The sequence below is a fragment of the Heloderma suspectum genome, chromosome 2, assembly GCF_057233095.1.
Source record: "Heloderma suspectum isolate Gila_16-S chromosome 2, 16-S_ref, whole genome shotgun sequence".
NCBI classification, from domain to species: Eukaryota; Metazoa; Chordata; class Lepidosauria; order Squamata; family Helodermatidae; genus Heloderma; species Heloderma suspectum.
Window position 1 is genome coordinate 106240963 of NC_139459.1, and position 20783 is coordinate 106261745.

Genomic DNA, 20783 nt, shown 5'->3' on the forward strand with positions numbered 1-20783 from the left:
GAATAGTAGGGTTGGAAGGGGCCTACAAGGCCATTGAGTCCAACCCCCTGCTCAATGCAGGAATCCAAGTCAGAGCATCCCTGACAGATGGCTGTCCAGCCTCGTCTTGAACGCCTCCAGTGTGGGAGAGCCCACCACCTCCCTAGGTAATTGGTTCCATTGTCTTATGGCTGTAACAGTCAGGACGTTTTTCCTGATATCCAGCCAGAATCTGGCTTCCTGTAACTTGAGCCCATTATTCGTGTCCTGCACTCTGGGATGATCAAGAAGAGATCCTGGCCTTCCTCTCTGGGACAACCTTTCAAGTACTTGAAGAGCGCTATCATATCTCTCATATTTAGAGACATAGAGATAATTATGAAAATCTTATCTAGCTGAAAGAGATGTAGATGATTCCTTTCAGAAGGAAAATGTGTGTTTGTGTGAAGAGATTGCCACTAGTCCATGACAGACATATCTTGTGAATTGGGTCACATTTGCAACAAAGCTGTCACCGAGGAGATAAAGATGTAGCTGCTCAGTGCCACGATCAAACCCTGGTACGAAGCAGTGCAACTTCAGGGCAGTTCCCTGGTGTGGTTAGAATTGCATGAAAAACCACACAGGAACTGCTTCATAAAAATGGCTGCCCATGCAATTCTGCCGTCTGTGTTTTCAACATCAATGATGCTGCAAAGATAATTCATAAGTCGGGCCTGTGAGTCACCGTATTGTGTACATGCCCCTATACTCCATTTCTCGGTTTTCTAATGTTTTATTCTGCTGATAAAAGCAGATCGTGAGCAAGGCAGTAGAACTTCCCCATCAAAGGAAGAGTGACATACAATGCAACTCCTGAAGGAGTTTAGCCATGAGAATGATGGTGAATTTGAGTTCTAGACAGCCAACTTGACAGCAGGTCATGTTTAACTACCCTTGTCCAGTTTAATACTTTTTCACACTTATTTTGATTGAAATGCTTTATATGTATTTATTTTTGAGCTTCATATTTAATCACTGCAGTTTCATATTAAATTTCATCCCCAGGATGCTGAAGATCGAGACTTGCTATGGGCTATATGGCATATTGTCTAAGACAAGAACTTTGTACATTTTAAACAAACAACTTAACAAACTATCTTTCAAATAATTTAAATCAACAACAACATGTCATTTGAAAGTGCCATTCAATCATCGCGTTTTTTAGCAGAATAAATCAACTGGACAATCTTATGATGATGCCCTCCTCGCTACTATACTTAAGGTTATGTCAGCTCTTCCATTACAGCCTGCTTTCAGAGAGTGATAGCTGAGCCATGAAGTTTCATTTCATGCTGTAGCCACACATGTAAATTCCTTAGCGTGCAGGACACAGCATTCTTTTTTGAAACAAAATTGATGTGTGTGTGTTTATTATATATTTAATCTGCCCAATAACCAAAATTCTCTGGGTGGATTACAAACAGTTAAAAGACTAAAATGCCATACAAACAGTTAAAATATAAAATATTTTATATTTTTATGTATTTTATGTATTTTTATGTATTTGGTAAAATACAAATCTGCCTGGCTGCTTCAGCAGGGGTACCCAGAAGAGGGCGCCCCCATCGAAGTCACACCCTGACTGAAAGGTGTGAGCAGGTACATACAGGAGATATTTATATATACACACCAATCTTGTTTGAAAAAAAAATTGTGCCCTACAGGCTAAGAGTTTTGTATCTCGTGTGTGTGTGTGTGTGTGTGTGTAATACTGGACTTACAAAAATGGTTTTATCTTCGGTATGATTTCTGATTTTTTTTCCCCATTCAGCTGCCAGAAAAATAATTGACTAAAAAAAGATAAATCAATTTACTCTGAGAATCATACTTGCTTGTTTTTTGTTCATTTTAATAGATTCCCTCTCCACATTTACACTTCATAAACTTCATAGCTTTTAATGAGGCTATTTAAATTGAAGATTATGTTCAGATATAATCACTATAGCATGTGCTTGATGAGGAAGTAACCTTCTGACCTGATCTGATAAAAGATGCTTATAGAGAAAATGGAGTCTATTCTGTAGCACTTGGCTGGGGCACATCTTTTAGGAGCACTTATCTGACAGTGATAGCAATTATGAAGGTCACAGCTCTTTGTCAGGGGTGGCAGAGGTAGGTTACCTTTATACACAATTAACTGAATATGTAATCTGCCACTTCTAGTATTGCAAGCATACTAAATACATTTACCCTACATTATTTCACTCAAATATGTATATACATATTCACTGGAAGCAATCTGTTCTTCTGTCTTGTCTGTCAAAGGCCCATTGTGTTTGCTTTCATGAGAGCAATTTCTTCCTTGATAATGAAATCAGAGGTTATTACTGGTGTGATCCAAGTATAATGCTACAACATGTTGTTTAACATATTTAACTTTTGCTTAGTTGACCTTGTTCACCTTTGTACAAGTCTAATAATATTAAAACACGCTGCTTTTCATTGCATTTTTACTTTTAAAATATTGTGTATTATATAGCATCACAAAATACTTTTCACTGTGCCTGTTTTATGATAATTCTTAGGGGAGGTCTAAGTTCTTGGGGGAGTAATCACAAAAAAAATATTAGGGGAGTTATCACAAATGCCTTGTTTTTGATGCTTGACTTATGGTCTATCTTTCACAAGCTATCTTATCTTGACTTGGCTATCTTACAAAATTACTTATAATGAAAGATTTAGAAAGAACGTATCTAACATAATTGATTGTGAAAAACATTTACAATAGTCTTTTAGTATTAAAAATTGCCAGATCCATTCATTTACTTAGTTAGGGAATTCTCTTTTTTCTGAATAATCTATGGCTACATGCCATATTTAAAGTATTTGGGTTGGTCTTACTTGTTGCATTAATAACACAATAGTTGTTCAGCTGTCTAATACAGTTCTTATCTAAAGGAGCCACTGCTCTTGGAGAGAGAGGGAGACAGAGGAAAGTGAAGGAGTAGTAATATTTAAGATGTATGACCCAATTATCAAGGAGCATACAGCCAGATCTTTGTTTTGTTTTGATTATCTTCCTGTCAGCCATGGCACTGTGAAGGAAACGTGGTAGCTTGATTGTCAGTAGCAAAGGAATATGGAAGGCACTCAGGCACAACTGAACTGCATTAATTTTTAAATGTGCAAGTATTCACAGGTCATTTTGTCTCCAGCGATGATTATTTATTTATTTACATTTTTAAAAGACAGCTGTGGTTGCCAGTGTAGTATCCACCCATAAATTAAAAATCATACAATCAACATAGGGAAGGACAACTCAGAATACATAGACCCTTCTTTGAGGTTTAGCAAAAAAAAAGTGGTGAGGAAAGCCCAAAGGCCATTACAGTATTCTTAGAAAATATAGGTCATGACAGCTTCAGCTAATAAATAACATTATTCCAATAATGCTTACTCCCCACCAGAGATAATGATGTACAGTGTCTGGAAGTTATCTCTTCAGTACATGGCGTTCCACAGAGTTATGTAAGCAGAAGAGATGACCCTGTTTACAGTCTAAAGTTAGGCCATGGGGTGAGGGAGAAGAAAAGAGACAACAGAGGACAGGGAAGAAGGAAGAGCCGGAAGGAACAAATTAATTTGACCAAATGCAGTCATGTATTTTGTTTAATTTAGTGATGACATCTAAAGAGTTAAGTCAAAGTGCCTATAGGTGGCTTTTGAGCTGGGGAGTGAAGAGATGATACCACATAAGCATTCTGGGATGTAGTTCTGGGCATAAGGGGCAGAAAAGGAGAGTGAACAGAATCTGTTAAGAATGCTGGAGACCTTTTGGTGGCTCAGGACAGCAGAGTAGGAAGGGCAGAAGTCACAGGCATGTGATATTCTGTGATAGCAGAAACATAAGGGGGCAAGGCTATGGAGAGCATTAAAGGAGAATGAGTATGTGCTGGATGTGGATGGGGAGTCAGAGCAAGGGAGCAAAGGAGAGGAAAGAATGAGAGATAAAGCAAGTTGTGCCTGCTCAACAGAATGGATTATGATATTATCAGTGGCTGTGTAGTCACTGAGGAGAGGAAGGTTTAGGAGGAAAGCTGAGCAGTACAGACCTTAACACTTTGAGTTTGAGACAGCAGAGAGACACCCAGAAAATCAAAGAAGCAGTTAGAGATATGGAAAAGGATCAGAATATAGAACAATGGGTTGTATCCAATTGTGTGCCAACAGAATGACATCAGTCAGTGGAGCAGATTCCCCCTGCACACCCCTCCAACATCTGCTCTGGAGAATTGCGGGGACCCTCCAGAACAGATTTTTGGGACACAGGGACTGTGGGGGGTGGGGAGGAAAATTCCATTGTGCGCAAGCAGACTTTTGCAGGCAGTGTTGGATTTTTCTTTATATCATAAGTATATAGGCAGTAACGAAAACCAAAGACATTGTGTAGAAAGCAAATACTAGGAACCAATAACAGAACCTTGATGAATTCCAGTGGAGAGGGGGAAGTCACAGGAGATTCCCTCAGAGGAAATTTTGAATGAGAGATTTGACAGGCAGGAAGAGAACTAGTGGAAAACAAAGACCTAAAGGCCTAAGGATGCAGCATCTGAACAGAGGTTGGTCACCTTCAACAAAGGGAGCAGAGGTGGTCAATCTCAGTGGGGCAGGGTGAAGACCTTAGGATTTGGTAGTGAGGAAATGATTGATTAATTGTAGTGAGGTCATTGTCAATGACATGTAGAGGGCAGGAGCCATATTGTCATTGTTCCCCCCACAGGGAAGTGTTGCCTGTAACTGTGGAAACAGCTGGTCAGCTAGTACTGCTTCCACCACTTGGTTGCTTTTGCATGGTGGGATTTCAAGCATCTGAACCAGCCCCGGGAATGTCTTCAATATTGCATTTAGCAGACAGCTAGTTGAGAAACTAGCTACTTTACTGCTTCATTGCTCAGTAGCTTCTCCACTGGTGTGTGGATCATAATGCTGATGTTATGGTGATAAAGAATAATACTTCTTAGCAGACCTTCAATATGGCTACACTAAAAGCATACACCTGTATGTGGATTACAGCACCTCATTATGATAACAACATAGATAGAGGAGAGAGAATACATAGAAGAGCAACAAATATTAAGGAAGGATTAAAAATGACTATGTTCATGGATAGCTAGGGAAGCTTAACATATACAGCTTGCAGAAAAAGAGATAATGCAGGGAGTATGTGATAAGAACCTGCAAATATTTGAGAGGCACTAATATAGAAAAAAGTGGGATGACTTGTAGTGAGTCAGGCAACATAACAAGATCAGTGTTTTAAAGTTTGCAACATCAAAAGTATAGTCTACAATAATTATGTTTACCACATGAATTAAACATGGAGTGGCAGTATTGGTTCCAGTCAACATTTCATTAACTCCTTATACCTCTTTCAACATTTCTAAGATGTTGTAGGAAGTCTCAAGAAAACCCTACTCTTTTTCTCTGCTGAGAAGTGTATCATACTTACATCACTTGCATATTTATTTGTAGGTAAATCTCATTGAGTTTGCATTCTTTCTATATTTTGTTTGCTGAGAATTGTTCAAGATATTGAAAAGAGGTATTGGGTGTGCAGGACCCTGTGAGCTGGTCAATAAAACTCAATTCCCATTTAGAGCCATTCTATTTGAGAGGAGGATGTCTTCTCATTAGATCTCTTTGTTCTTTGAACATAGTTACTTTTACTTAAACTGGTACATGAGCTTTCTATGCGACCAGGTGTGTAAGACCAAACTGGTGTAAGGAGATAATGGGTGCATCTAGAAGAGGCTTTTATTGTGAAGTTGCACTGCCTCATTCATGGAATTTTACAGAGGGTCCAGATGACATCATCTTCTATTTGTAGCCCTCCCACATTTTCCCAGCCCGTTCGGTCCTTTTTTTCTTTTACCAGAAAAATGTGTGAAGGAAGAAAAGATGGAATAGCTGCACAATGCCTTTGGATTATTAGTTCTAGGTCCATTGGCAAGAATGCAATGACACCCAACTGGAGGAATACCTCTACAATTAAGAGTTATGCTGGAAAAATGGAAAAATGATGCCCTAGAACAGGGATGGGGGAGCTCTGGCCACATGGCCTAATCCAGCCCACTGTCAGCAGTAATGCCTCCAGATAGGGAAATGAGATCTTGCAAACATTTGATCATTTAATCTCTGCTCTTCAGAAGAATATTACTTTAATAGTACCCTATCAAAGAAGGGCTCAGTATTTCTAACTACCGGTGGTTTGATCAGTAATATGCCTTTATGAAAACAAAACAAAACAAGCAACCTCTATAAACACTATAAAAAGGAAATGCTAGAATCTTATCAGATTCTTTTTTTCAGTTGAAGTATAAATCATGGAATCATGGAAGATATAGCTGCAACTCCTAACACAGATAGTAAAACTGCCTGGATTAGATCCAAAGTCGTCCTAGCGGAAGTCTGGGGACTCCTTCATTTGGTCTGTATTTTGTGAGTGCTGAAAGCTGATAAACTCTCATGCATTTAATTGCCTTCCTGTTTAGAGACTAAAATGGGCACAGTATCAGCACAATGACCAAGCATTGAGAAAAAAAAGTGCCCTGTGTAATCAGAACCCGGATTTGGGAGAATCATCACAAGAAAATACAGTGTAGTAGTAATAATAATTTGTATCAGCCAAATGACATAATTATTCAGGTTTTCTTAAGTTTACCTTTCATTTATTACACCTTTAGTCAAACCTAGCACAGACACTATTTGCATCCTTCAGAAGAATGCCTCCTGTTTGCTCTCTGCTCAGATAGCGCCATCAGCGTTTTAGAGGGACCTGATATTTGAGCACATCAGTGAAAATACTGAGGAGCTTAGCACTACAAAGTTGTGTGTGTCCACCCCCATCAGTCAGTTGCAGCATTCATTATTTATATCTTTCAGTCAAATGTGTAGTGATAGCTTCTTGCCGATCAAGATTAATTCTTTTTCCATTTTTTGTGTAGGAATGTTGTCTCTGTAATTTGAGAGGTGGAGCACTCAAGCAAACTACAGACAAAAAGTAAGTGGCCGGGCTCATCAGTAAAATCAAGCTCACTCAGCTTCAGCTTTGTTACTGTATTGACAGCACAGAGCCTGTAATGGGGATATTGCCAATCACCCTCCCCAACCTGGGGCCATCCAGATGTTCTGGATCACAATTCCCAGCATTCCTGACCATTGGTCATGCTTTCTGGGGCTGATGGGAGTTGGAGACTAAACATCTGGAGGGAGCCAGGTTGGAGAAGGTTGGTTTATCTACTCCAGTGTTCTGTCTGTGGCTGGAACTATTTTCCTTTTGTTCCAATGGATGGGTATGAGAAACTGGATAACCATGGAGCAAATCATCTTCCATTCATTTTCATTTCCTTGAAATGTGACATTTGGGACACAATGATAATGAAGCAATATCTGCAGTTATCTTGCTAATGAACATGATTTATAAAGAGCCTATAGATAACTGGAGGTGTTGTAAAATCAATGATTATAATTGGCTTTCACAATATCTCAGGGTTTTAACTCCAGAAAAAAACTTTCTGTTCGAATATTGCCTATTACTTTTTATTGTTATACCTTAGTTGTTGTATTGTGGACCACAGTAAATATTTTTCTATTCACTTCACACACTGTCCAAATCCTTAAGTACTATTTATCATTTCGTAACTCACTCAGTGCTGTGAGTTCAGGATAGCTAACTGCACTAAAATCTGTATGAAAAACACACATAAAATGCACATAATACAGTATCAGAATTAGAATTGCCACCTACCCTAGCCGCTAAAGCCACCCTAAATAAATATAATCTTGCAGCTCTTTAGGGAAGATATTCCACTCATATTCTGGTGAAGCTCCAGGGCTTAGGGACTGCCACAGTTATGGGGCAGCCACTGAAAATGTCTTACCTTCATGTATTGGCCTCATTCAAAAATGAAATAATGTGGATGCTGTTATAATTTGGGATAGATGCATTGTTACTGAAGAGGCCAGGCCAGAGAAGCCAACCTTGACATGGGTGTTGGTCACACAGAACAATTAGTCTGGATGACTTCATTAGTGTGTAACATACCAGTTTGACAATGCTCTCTCATGAATCCTGCTGGGAAGCAGGATATTCAGTCCCCAGGCAGAATTCCCAGACTAAACCAGGATTCTAGTGCTAAGGATGCTCAGTTTATATCAGGCATTTAGATGACTCTCATTAAAGGAGAGTTGAACAGATTTTTGTTGCAGAGAGTACCTCACTATGAATGCAACTGTTTGTGGAAAGGGGTGAGGAGGACAGAACTTAAAGTAAAACCTTTAGAAATTGTTCATTTGTTTCCTCATCTTAACACTGAATTATGACATTCCAAAATCTTTATTTCTTACATTGTTTTGCTTCAGTATCTTGAGTAAAGTTGTGTCCTTGGCAAGTTTACTACTTCACTACTTTTAGGGAATGTATTACACAATTGGAAAATTCCTTAGGATGCAAACTCACAGTTCATCCTGCCCCATCCATGGATGGGGCTACATCCAATGTCATGTGAGCAGATGTCTAATCACACAATGGGACTTCCCCTCTCCCCTCCCTCCTGTACCCCCACACTCCCAAATCTGAGGTGTGTTCCTGAGGGGCCCTCAACCCTTGAGCAGGTTTGATGGGGAGGGGGTTGGTGGACTACAGGAGGAAGGGGGAATCCATTCTGCAAGTGATGTCTGTTCTACTAGCGGATAGACACCATTGGCTAAGACCCCTTGTATCTAGTTTTGAAAGACTCCACCCTGTATTATGATTAGTAGTAGTAGTAGTAGTATATAGATTTATATACCACTGACCATCTCTAAGCGGTTTACAAGAAAATTAAATACATTAAAATACATTATGATATACATTAAAATACATAGTAATTGCTAAAACATTTATATAAAGCATTAATAAAAAACATTAAACAATGTGAACAGAATGCTGGACTAGATGGATGCGTTGTCTGATCCAGCGTGGCTCTTCTTATGTTCTTAATTAAAACCAATACAGTATCATAATTACATGTAGTTGGCTTGGTAGCTAATAGGTAACCAGTGCAGTTGCTTCAACACTGGTTTAATATGTGCATGGCCAGGCACTCCATTCAATATCTTGCAGCTTCTGGATCAAGCACAAGGGTAGCCCCACACAAAGGACATTACAGAAATCTAAACCAGAGGTTACCAGTATATGGACTACTATGGCCAGGCTATCCCTGTCCAGGAAAGGGCGTAGCTGACATATCAACATGAGTTGGTAATAGGTGTTCCTTGCCACAGAAGCCACTTGGGCCTCTAATGACAATGATGAATCCAGGGGTACCCCAAAACTATATACCTGTTCTTTCTGAGAGAGTGCAACCCAGCCTAGAACAGGCAAACTCCCCAATTCCTGTACCTGTGAGCCACCTACCCATAGACTCTCTGTCTTGTCAAGATTCAGTCTCCATTTCTTGGCCCTCATCCAACCCATCACTGCATCCAGGCACTGGTTCAGAACATGCACAGCCTCTCCTGATTCAGATTTTTCAGAGAAATAGAGCTGGGTGTCATCAGCATACTGATAATACCTTGCCCCAAATCTCCTAATGACCACCCCCAGTAGCTTCATATAGATGTTAAATAACATGGGGGACAAGATGGTACCTTGCGGCACCCTGCAACATAAACGCCAGGTAGCTAAGGCACAGTCCCCCAGTGCTACTTTCTGAAACCATCCCTGCAAGTTGGAGTAGAACTACTGTAGCACAGTGCCTCCAATTCCCAATTCACAGAAACCATCCAAAATAATACCATGGTCAACAGTAGCAAAAGCCACTGTGAGATCAAGCAGGATCAACAGAGTTGCACTCCCTCTGTCTTTCTCCTGCAACAGGCCATCCATCAGGGTGACCAAAGCCAATTATGTCCCAAAACCAGGCCTGACCCAGATTCCAGATGAAATGGATCGAGATAATTGGCATCCTCCAAGAATGTCTGCAATTGTCCAGCCACCACCCTCTCAAGGATCTTGCCCAGAAAAGTGGTATTAGCAACTGGGCGGTAGTTGGTATAAACCTCCAGATCCAAGGAGGGCTTTTTCAGGAGTGGAAGCACCACCACCTCCTTCAAGATGGTGGACACCACTCTATCATGCAGATTCACCACTCCCTAGATCCAGTCAGCCAACCCCTCCCAGCTACCTTGAATAAGTCAGGATGAACAAAGATCGAGAGAGCAGATTGTAGCCTGAATAGCTACAAGCATCTTGTCTACATCCTCAGGCCTTAAAAACTGAAACTGATCCCATACAGCTGAGCCAGACAGTGCATTGCACACCTCAGCAGATACTGTACTACAAGCAGTGTTTAGGTCGGCATGAAGCTGAACAATTTTATCCTCAAAGTGCCTCACAAAATTATCACAGCAGGCCTCCAAGGACTCCCAACATAGGATTTACTTGGGGAAGATGACAACAAACCCAAGCCACCTGGAAAAGCTCTGCTGGACAGCTTCTGGAGGATGCAATGGAGTCAGCAAAGTAGGCTGCCTTTGCTTCCCTCACCACTGCGCAGTAGGCATGTGTCTGGTCAGCCTCATGGCGAGTCTTATGCTATGTATACTCTAGCCATCTCTCAGCCTATTTCATCGTTTGGAGCTCACTAGAGAAACAGTGAGCACCTTGGGTTCCACCGTGCCAGAGAGGGCGCTCTGGAGCGATTGTGTCAACAGTGCATCATGTCTCACTATTCCTTAGCGCTACTACAGCCATGATAGCACTGCTGGCTCTGGCTACTGAAATTCCCCCAGTGCATTCAAGAATCCATTGAATTCCATAAGATGCTAGGGTGGACCATTTTAATGGGTCCCCAACCCCAGCAGGGGGACAGTGGCTCTGTAAGCCCAGACTTCAACCATGACAATGGGGCAACTTCAACCCCCCAATATCCAGACCACCCTCCTCATATCCAGAGGCAAAGACTAAATTGAGAGTATGCCCTGCCCTATGCGTTGGCCTGATGACAAATTGAGACAGCTGAATGGTTGTCATGCAGGCCATGAAGTCCCAAGCCAGCCCCATCAAGGCTGCCTCAGTGTGAATGCTGAAGTCTCCCAGGGTCAATGTCCTGGAGTTCTCCAACACCATGCTTGAAACTACCTCGACCAGCTGAGTCAGGGAGACTGTTGGGTAGCAGGGTGGGTGGTACACCAACAACATCCCCAATCTGTCTCACTAGCCCAACACTAGGTATAGGCTCTCATAGGCTGCCCCAGTCCAGAGGGGTTTCCTGGTGAGCAAAATAGTATTCTTATGGACCACAGTGACTCACCCAACCCCTAACCTGGGTTGATGCTGCACCTAATACCCAGGTGGGCAGAGCTGGATCAGATCAACCCCACCCAGCTTGCTCACCCAGGTTTCAGTGATGCATGCCAGATCAGCTCCCTCATCCACAATCAGATCACAGATGAGTGAGGTCTTATTGTGAATAGATCTGGCATTAAGTAGCACCACCACCAGACAATAGGGGCCAGTAGCTATGACACCAAGGACCTGTAAATTAAGGGAAGGGTACAAAATTATGCATGGCGTGGAGAATGTGGATAGGGAGACATTTTTCTCCCTCACTCAAAATACTAGAACCCGGGTTCATCCCATGAAGCTGATTGGTGGGAGATTCAGGACAGATAAAAGGAAGTACTTCTTCACACAGCCTATAGTTAAACTACAGAATTTGCTACCTCAGGTGTAGTGATGGCCACCAATTTGGGTGGCTTTAAAAGGAGGGTAGATAAGTACCTGGAAGAGAAGGCTATCAGTGGCTACTAGTCCTGATGGCTATGTGCTACCTCCAGGACTACAGGCAGTAAGCTTATGTACACCAGTCACTGGGAACATGGGCAGGAAGGTGCTGTTGTGCTCATGCCCTGCTTGTGACTTCCTGGTCAACAACTGGTTGGCCACTATATGAATGGAATGCTGGACTAGATGGACCTTTGGCCTGATCCAGCGTGGCTCTTCTTATGTTATTATGTTCTTAAGGGTCAGCAAAGGAGCTGGTCTGCATCCATCTATATCCTCTGAACTACTGATTCCTCCTTCTCCCTGTCCTATGACATCCCTGACCTGTAATCATCTCTATAGGGGCACCCTCATTCTCCTCCGTGTCCCTCCTATCCAGACACATCCTAACCAAAACAATCTACACACACATACCTTAAAGACACACACATACACCCCACACTTCCCAGAAAGTAAAGGAGCACTGGCCCAACAAATTCTGTAGTTAAGGCCACTACAAGGATGCAGTCTTAAAAGACCTATCCACCAAGCATATAAGGTATGCATTCACAGGGAGAAATGAAGCTGTCCGCAAACTCAGCTCTACCAGAACTTGGGCTGAAGGCCTACACCTCCCCGCCCCCTCAGACACTCCTTGCTCTCACCCAGGAGAGCCAACAACAAATAACCCATATTAAAACATTCACTCCATAGAGGGATGTGCACTCAATGTTGGCACAGTGACAGCTCCTTGGAAGCAGGGGAAGCAGTGTGGTCACTTCCAAGCTCTGCTTGCCCTGCACATAGAAAAGCATGATACTGTAATTCCATACTACAGTGTCAATATAATTCTATAGTGTGATTCCTGCTATGGACTTGTGTCTCATATCTGTTTGGGGATCAACATATAGAAGGAAAAGTGATGGTTGCACACACATGCAGCCATCTTAAGTCAAACAATTTCTCATAATTTGATCAGCACCATACTATTATGCATACGCTTTGACATCTCTTGGAAGTGCTGTGTTTGACACCTTTTTTCAGAAGCTGTCGGTGCTATGTTTGCAGAAATGAACCATTTTTTTTCTTGATTCACCCTATTTAGCTATGTACCTGTCAATTCAATTTGTATGATTTTGATTAGTCTGTTGTCAGAGAGAGCTGGATTTTACTGGCTTGTAGAATGCCTGTGGAAACTTCAGTTGGTGTTACGCTACTACCTTCTTGTGCAGACACCAAGTTTAGTTTTGGATTTGAAATCACAGTTAGCAGGCTTACACAGAGACAGCTCCAAAATGTAATTTACTTTACAGTATTCCTTTATCTCTACAAAAATGAACTAACGTATGGGCCTCTCTTCTTTGACTGAAAGGTACCAGTAGCTTCCAATTAAGTTGCTAAGTTAGGTTCCTGCTACTTTGTGAATATATTTTATGAGCTAATGTGGAAGTTTTGTTTTATCATGCTCTCATGCTTAAATATTCCACACTCAGCTTTTGCTGATGACAGTATAAAAGAAGTAAATGAAAGCTCATTTGTCATTGTTTGCTTGGGCAAGTCTCATACTGTTATCTCACATTCAAGTTATTTTCGTTAGGTCTGGAATGCTCTGATTATGGTTCTTAATATGGTATCGCTAAAGTTTTGTTAGAAGTAAGCATACTATTAACAAAATAATAAATCTGAATGAATTTAGAATGAATCTGAATATTGAGTTGGTTGAGTTTATTACCTTTACCTTTTGCAACAGACTCCTAAAATAGTTTGGCAGTTGACACCATCCTGTTTGTAAGACCAATATTCTGTTTCTATTAATAAAGTCAAATGCAGGATATTGAAGATTTTCAAGGGATGGAATTGAAGCACTTGCATATTTGATCAGTTGTAGAAAAAAAACAACCCTTGTTGTACAACTAATTCAGTGCTGCTGTTGTGGTATCATACAGGCTTTCTCCCCATGAAAACTCTGTATTGCCATTTTAAAAAATTTGTCTGGAGCTGGTACGTGCTTATGTCCCAGCATAGAGGGTCTACATGTAATAGGGAGTGTAAATTTGCATGCCCCACCACATGAAGGACATTATGCACCACATGAAGGACATTATGAATCCTTTGCATGAGTACACACAACACATAAATCCATCTGCTGCAAAAATGGGTTGGAGAGATGGCGTGGCTGGGGTCCTTCTTAATACATGTGGAAAGTTTTCTACATGTAGTGAGGAGGAATGGGAACTTGAGGCTTCTTTGAATGCCTGGAGAGTGTAAACTAGCCCTGATAGAAAGCGTTTTGATGCAAAATTATGCTACTTAACCCACATCAGTTGAGCAATGTTCCATAGGTGGACATATGGATGCTGTATGTTATTTTAATGATTTATCTATTATTATTATTATTATTATTATTATTATTATTATTATTATTATTATCCTGCCTTTTTCCCAATGCTGGGTCTCAAGACGGCTTTACAACATTAAAAACATGAACAGCTAAAAGATATAAATCAAAATATACAAAAGTTAAAAATATAATTAAATCATCAATAATATTAAAATTGTATAAAATATCAGAATTTAAAAACAACAATAATATAAACAATAGTACCAATTCATCATATTCTCACAGGTCCAGATTATCTATCCCCAAAGGCATGCGGAACAAAAACGTTTTTGTCTGCCTGTGGAAACATACCAAGGAGAGTGTCACTCTCGCCTCCCTGGGAAGCGAATTTCAGACCCTTGGGGCAGCCACCAAGAAGGCCCTCTCCTGCCTTCCCACCAGGCGAGCCTGTGATGGCGGTGGGACCACGAGAATGGCCTCCCCTGAAGATCTCAGGGCACGAGCAGGCTCATAAGGGAGAATACGGTCTTTCAGATAACCTGGACCCGAGCTGTATAGGGCTTTATAGGTAATGACCAGCATTTTGAATTGTGCCCAGAAACAGACCGGGAGCCAGTTAAAGCTGTTTTAGCAGGGGAGTTGCATGCTCCCTGTAGCCAGCCCCAGTCAACAGTCTGGCAGCAGCTCTTTGAACCAGCTGAAGTTTCCCAACACCCTTCAGAGGCAGCCCGACGTAGAGCGCATTACAGTAATCCAAACGGGATGTAACTAAGGCATGTGTCACTGTGGCCAAGTCAGACATCTCAAGGAACAGGTGCAGCTGGCACACTAGTTTTAACTGTGCAAATGCAGTCCTGGCCACTGCTGAAACCTGAGCATCCAGGCTCAGGGCTTAATCCAGAAGTACACCCAAGTTGCGAATCCGTCTTCAGGGGGAATGTAACCCCATCCAGCACAAGCTGAATCTCTATTCCCTGATCTACCTTTCGACTGACCAGGAGCACCTCTGGATTAAGCTTCAATTTGTTTACCCTCATCCAGTCCATTACTGCCGACAGACACCGGTTTAGCACTGCAACAGCTTCCTTGGAATTAGATGGAAAGGAAAGGTAGAGTTGGGTGTCATCAGCGTACTGGTGACCCTGAACCCCAAAACTCTGGACAACCTCTCCCAATGGTTTCATGTATATGTTAAAAAGCATGGGGGACAAAACAGAACCCTGAGGAATCCCACAGGCCAATGGCCAGGGGTTCGAATAGAAGTCCCCCAGCACCACCTTCTGGGTCCGCCCCTCCAAGATGGAATGGAGCCAACATAAAACAGTGCCTCCAAGTCCCATTCCAGCGAGGTGGCCCAGAAGGATACCATGGTCGATGGTATCAAGAGCCGCTGAGTGGTCCAGCAGAACCACCAGGGACACACTCCCTCTGTCTAGTTCCTGGCGTAGGACATCCACCAAGGTGACCAAAGCTGTTTCTATCCCATAACTGGATCTGAAGCCAGATTGAAATGGGTCTAGATAATCTGTCTCATCCAGGAATCCCTGGAGTTGGGAGACTACCACATTCTCTAATACCCTGCCCAGAAATGGAGTATTGGAGACTGGCTGATAATTGTACAATATGGTAGGGTTCAGGGAGGGCTTTTTTAACAGAGGTCTCACCACCGCCTATTTCAGGCAGGCTGGAACTCTGCCTTGACCAAGGGAGGCATTAACCCTCCACTTACCCACTCGGCCAGTCCACCTCTGGCTGCTTTTATGAGCCAGGAAGGGCAAGGATCTAGAACACATGTGGTGGCCCTCACCTCTCCAAAGATCCTGTCCACATCCTCAGGCTGTACAAATTGAAAAGTATCCAATAACACTAGACAAGCAGGGGCCAAAGTTACATCCACTGGGTCTGTATCAACTATAGCATCCAAGTCAAGCGCTGAGCAAATTGTTCACAGTGGGCTGTCAAAAGGTTTAAATTCTCCTCTTATTGGCTAGTATATAAAAGACCCCTGACCACTTGAAAAAGCTCTGCTGGACAGCTCTTTGCAGATGCAATAGTGGCAGAAAAAATAATAATTGATGCCCGTATTGCCACCGAGTAGGCCTTCAAATAGGCTGTAGCCCATGTTGGATTGGATTCACTGCCAACCTCGCTCTAGTCATCTTCTCACTCGTTTCATCACCGCCACTCCCTAGAAAACCAGGGTGCTGGTGAGGGTCCACTTTGTGAGAGAGGACACTCAGGAGTGATTGTGTCCACAGCCCTGGTCATTTCTCCATTCCAGAGATTGGCCAGAGCTTTGAAAGAATCACCTGCCAAGGCAACAGGAAAATCCCCAAGAGCTGTCAGGAAACCATTCGAATCCATCAGCCTCTTGGGGCAGACCATCTTAATCAGCCCTCCACCCTTGTAGAGGTTCTGAGTGCCAGCAAGTCTAAACCTCACCAGGTAGTGATCTGTCCATGACAACAGAGCTATAGAGAGTTCCTCTACTCTCAGATCACTATCATCCCATCCAGCACAGAAAACAAGGTCCAGAGTATACCCAGCAGCATGGGTGGGGCCAGATAACTTTTGGGACAGACCCAGGTTGTCATGGCAGTCATGAAGTCCTGATCCACTCCCAACAGAGCAGCCTCAGCATGGATGTTGAAATCCCCCAGCACAACAAGCCAAGGGGTCTACAACACCAACTCCAAGACTACCCCGGCTAACTCAGGAAGGGAGACTGTTGAGCAGTGGGGTGGACAGTACACCAACGGATTCTCTATTCTGTCCTGGGTGCCCACCTTCAAATACAAACCCAAACCCACCTCCAAATACAAACCCAATCACTCAAACCCAGCAGACTGTGGGATAGGGCACCTGGTTAGGGGGATCGAATCCCAATAGACCACTGCCATTCCACCTCCTATTTATTTTTATGGTTTGATTATTTTTATAGTTTAAAATATGTTGTAATCCACTTGGTGAGAGTTTTTACCTTGAAAAGCAGGGTAGAAACCTATTAAATAAATAAATGTGTAAATGATTCAATGAATGAGGCTGTTTGCTTGTATTTCTGGCCTCTCTCTTAATTCTCAAATTTGGTATTGTTATACAGATGAATTTATAATACATCTGCCAACAGTCTTAAATTAGTTACAAAGCGTTATAACAATATTTCTGAAGTTAGCTTTTTAGCTAAATGTTAATTAAGAATCAAATATCTCTTAATGGAGTGCTGACGGAAGTAAACATCTGAAAATATAGATCAAGAAAATGTCAGATAAATGGAATGCCACACTTTTCTTTGATTTCTCTGGCTGAGAGATCACAAAGGGCATATTTGAAAGCAAATGTTAAACTTTTATAGATCTAAAACCATTAAGCAGATGGGTTATTTTTTTATATACCATAAAGTTTAAGAAATGCAGGGGGAAAATGACTACATGAACCTCTTGCTTTTAGTTTTGTAACACTTACATTTCTTTCTTTTTGTGTTTGTTACTGTTACTTCCAGGTGGGCTCATGTCATGTGTGCAATTGCTATTCCTGAAGTCAGATTTGGTAATGTCATAGAGAGGACACCAATAGACACAAGCAGGATACCTTTGCAGAGGTTAAAACTGGTGAGCGGTAATGGTCCAAATGTCCATTTGAATACATACATTATGGATGTGAAAATTTGAAATGCATAGTAAACCGCATATATTATGTTTATGTTGCAGAAGATTGCCCAATGACGTCTGATTTTAAATGCCAGTTAAAATATTTGTGAGAACTAATATTTTGCACTGTTAAAAAATGATGTAGATATTTTTATTGGGGATTTCTACTCTCAAATATCTGTACCAGTCCCATAATTGCATTCAATTACATAATAGGTAGAGGAACAAGAATAGTTGTTGTAACTATCATAGTTTTCAAAAAAACAACAACCCCAAAACTTTAACATTGGCCTAGCAACAGCAGAGACTTAACATACCTTCCATGGGTTGACAGGATTATGACATCACAATTTAGCTTCCCCAGCTACTGCTGATCAATCTGTTAGGTTTTCACTTCCTTTTCTGCCTTTTTGATAGCTCTGCTGCTCCCTGTCAGGCCCCCAAATCCAGTTAAATTCTTAAGGTGAGCAAGTTGAAGTCTTTTAGATGGGAGGAAGATGACGACTCTGTTTCTCCAGCTACTTTTACTGAGCTGGTCTTTCACTGTGTCTCTCTCCCAGTTTTCCTAATCAAACTCCTGCCACTTTTTGTGGACCAGAAAGGTTTTGCGTTGATACAGCAGGCCTTTTGAGAATGAAAATGTTGCATCCCTTATTTGGATGGGACATGGGGAGGCACTGAAGAACTCTGTCTTTCCCAACTCCCATCCCTAGGGGCTGTGGGAGGAGGGAGGGTGCTGGAGAACAGAAGGTAGAGAACAGCATTAAGAAAGAGGGACTGAAAGGAGCAAGTGAAAAGAGAAGCCATGGAAGGTGGTTTGATGTCTTGATTTTCTCTCATGTTGCCGGGGGAAACCTGGGTTGGGGGGTGGGGGGAAGATATGGGAAACAGAGCAGGAAGACTTGCTGTGTACTAGCAGGAGGGAGACACATGAAGACCTCATAGACTAGCCTTCTCCAACTTTGTGGGCTCCAGATGTTTTGGACTACAACTCCCAGAATTCCTAATCATTAGCCATGTTGGCTGGGGCTGATAGGAGTTGAAGTCCAAAACATTTGGAGGGCACCAGTTTGGGTATGGCTGTCATAGACCATTTCAGCTGGATTCTCCCCATCCCCCACAGGGCCACCTACCACCAACTGCCCTGTGGGAAACATTCCAGGAGATCAAGGAGGCAGGGGAAGAAGACATCAGGGGCCTACTCCTGTTCCAGCTGGATTATCTCTCCCCTGCTACAGTGCAATCTAGCACCAACTGCCCTGTGTGAAGGATCCTGATGACTTTTAAAATGTTGATATTCTTTACTGTGGTTTTTTAGAAGTATTTTGATGGTACTGTAAACCAGCTTTGAAAGATTTGTATGGCAAGTGGGTGGTGGTGGTGGTGGTGAATGGATTCTTTATTAGAGCATTTCAGTTGGGCCCAAAATGGGGTATCAGACAGGCTTGGGGTGTTTTTTGAATTTCCCACACCCCCAAAGAAGATTCATTTGCCCCAGAATCCCTGCTCCTTAATCCTAAGTGTGTGGGGACAGACTGCAGTTATTGGTAGTGAAGTAAAGGCACCCTGCAGATTGATCAGCTGTATCTGGGAAGCTAAATCATGATGTCATAATCTTGCCAGACAATGGATGGTGTTTCAGTCTCTGCTGTTGCTAGGCAAACTTTAAAGTATATTTTAATGAAAACTATAATAGCTAGAGCGATTATTCTTTTTTCTATAGCTATTGACTGAGTAACAGTTGACAACACAAATGGATTCTGAAAGATAGGAAAAATTTCTGTTCTCTAGATTTCCTTATAAAAGCATTTTTTTGTAAGATAAAGATGAGTGTGTCCAGCCAATAAATTTTTTACCCCTGAGTAAAGCTGCTTCTTAAGATATTTTCTGAACCTAAATGGACCATAGCATACCAGAATTTATATAGCCTCTGTACCCTTGTTCTCATTTCATGTATCAATTTATCTTTGAGCTCTGAGTCCTCCATCACTAAAAACATGGAAATTGCTGACAGTTGCTCCAATCACGAGCACAGATGTTTATTATACACATGAAGTGTCTGCTTGGATCATGTAAAGCAGAAAGAATATTTTGGGTTTTTAACATATCTAATGTTTTCACATCCCTTAGGGGATGAAAAAAACATAAACAGCTTTTTATTTACTCAAGCAATGCACGGTTCATATGTTTCGGACTCTCCCATTGCCAGCAACCATCTTCATAAAATCCCAGATGTTTTGAGTGAAGCTTTGATACACACATGGAAAAAAATAAAAAACAAGTTTAAAATAATGGCCTAATACAACTAAACCATATTTTAATTATGCAGTTCAAAGCTGGGTCCCCTTCCAGAGAACTCTTAAAAAAAACAAACTAATGGAACAAAGAATAGATATGCAAAACCTAATTGTGAATGTTTCCTTTTTCATGTGCCGGCATAGTGTCAGCTAACATTTCTCTCTAATGCACTATTATCAAGAAATAGCACGACATTTAGAAAATGTGTTTGCCTTTTAACAAATTATACGGTAATGTTGTAAAGCATAACTATAACGATGTGGGTATTTGTTTGGTTCAGATATATATATATGTATGTATGTATGTATGTTTGTATGTATGTATGTATGAATTAGAATAAACGTGAATTAGAGTTCTTGTGTGTATACACACATACACACACAGTAGATTATTTTTGTTAAAATAGTGGTAAATTGTGACATCCCCTGAAATATATTTGATATCCTCCTATTTCCAAAGCAAATCCAGTTATGTTTCTATTGTTCAATGTCTATAGTTGGTAGTAGCATTCATTTATTTGTTTCATTTTGCAACCTGATAATGGGTTTATTTACTCACTTTACTTGGATAAAGTTACATAAAGTTTTTACTTAACATTGGATTATCAATATCACATTTCTGTTTTCCATCAGGCTTGTATGGATGGCCAAGGATAGACATTGGGAGTTAGGGCCATCTATCAACATCCCTCTCTTAAATCCCATGGTTTCTGGGGTGCACATGCTCTTGT

The 20783-nt window shown here is 41.5% G+C and overlaps 1 protein-coding gene across 7 annotated transcripts in view; it reads left to right on the top strand.

Moving 5' to 3' along the window:
• Window positions 1-20783, top strand: part of KDM4C (lysine demethylase 4C) — a 336197-nt gene that overhangs the window by 238921 nt on the left and 76493 nt on the right. For all 7 annotated transcript variants that reach the window (XM_084834476.1, XM_084834472.1, XM_084834475.1 and 4 more), the window contains 2 exons: window positions 6966-7021; window positions 17608-17716. In XM_084834476.1, coding sequence (XP_084690602.1) covers window positions 6966-7021; window positions 17608-17716 — 165 coding nt within the window. The remainder of the gene's footprint in view (window positions 1-6965; window positions 7022-17607; window positions 17717-20783) is intronic.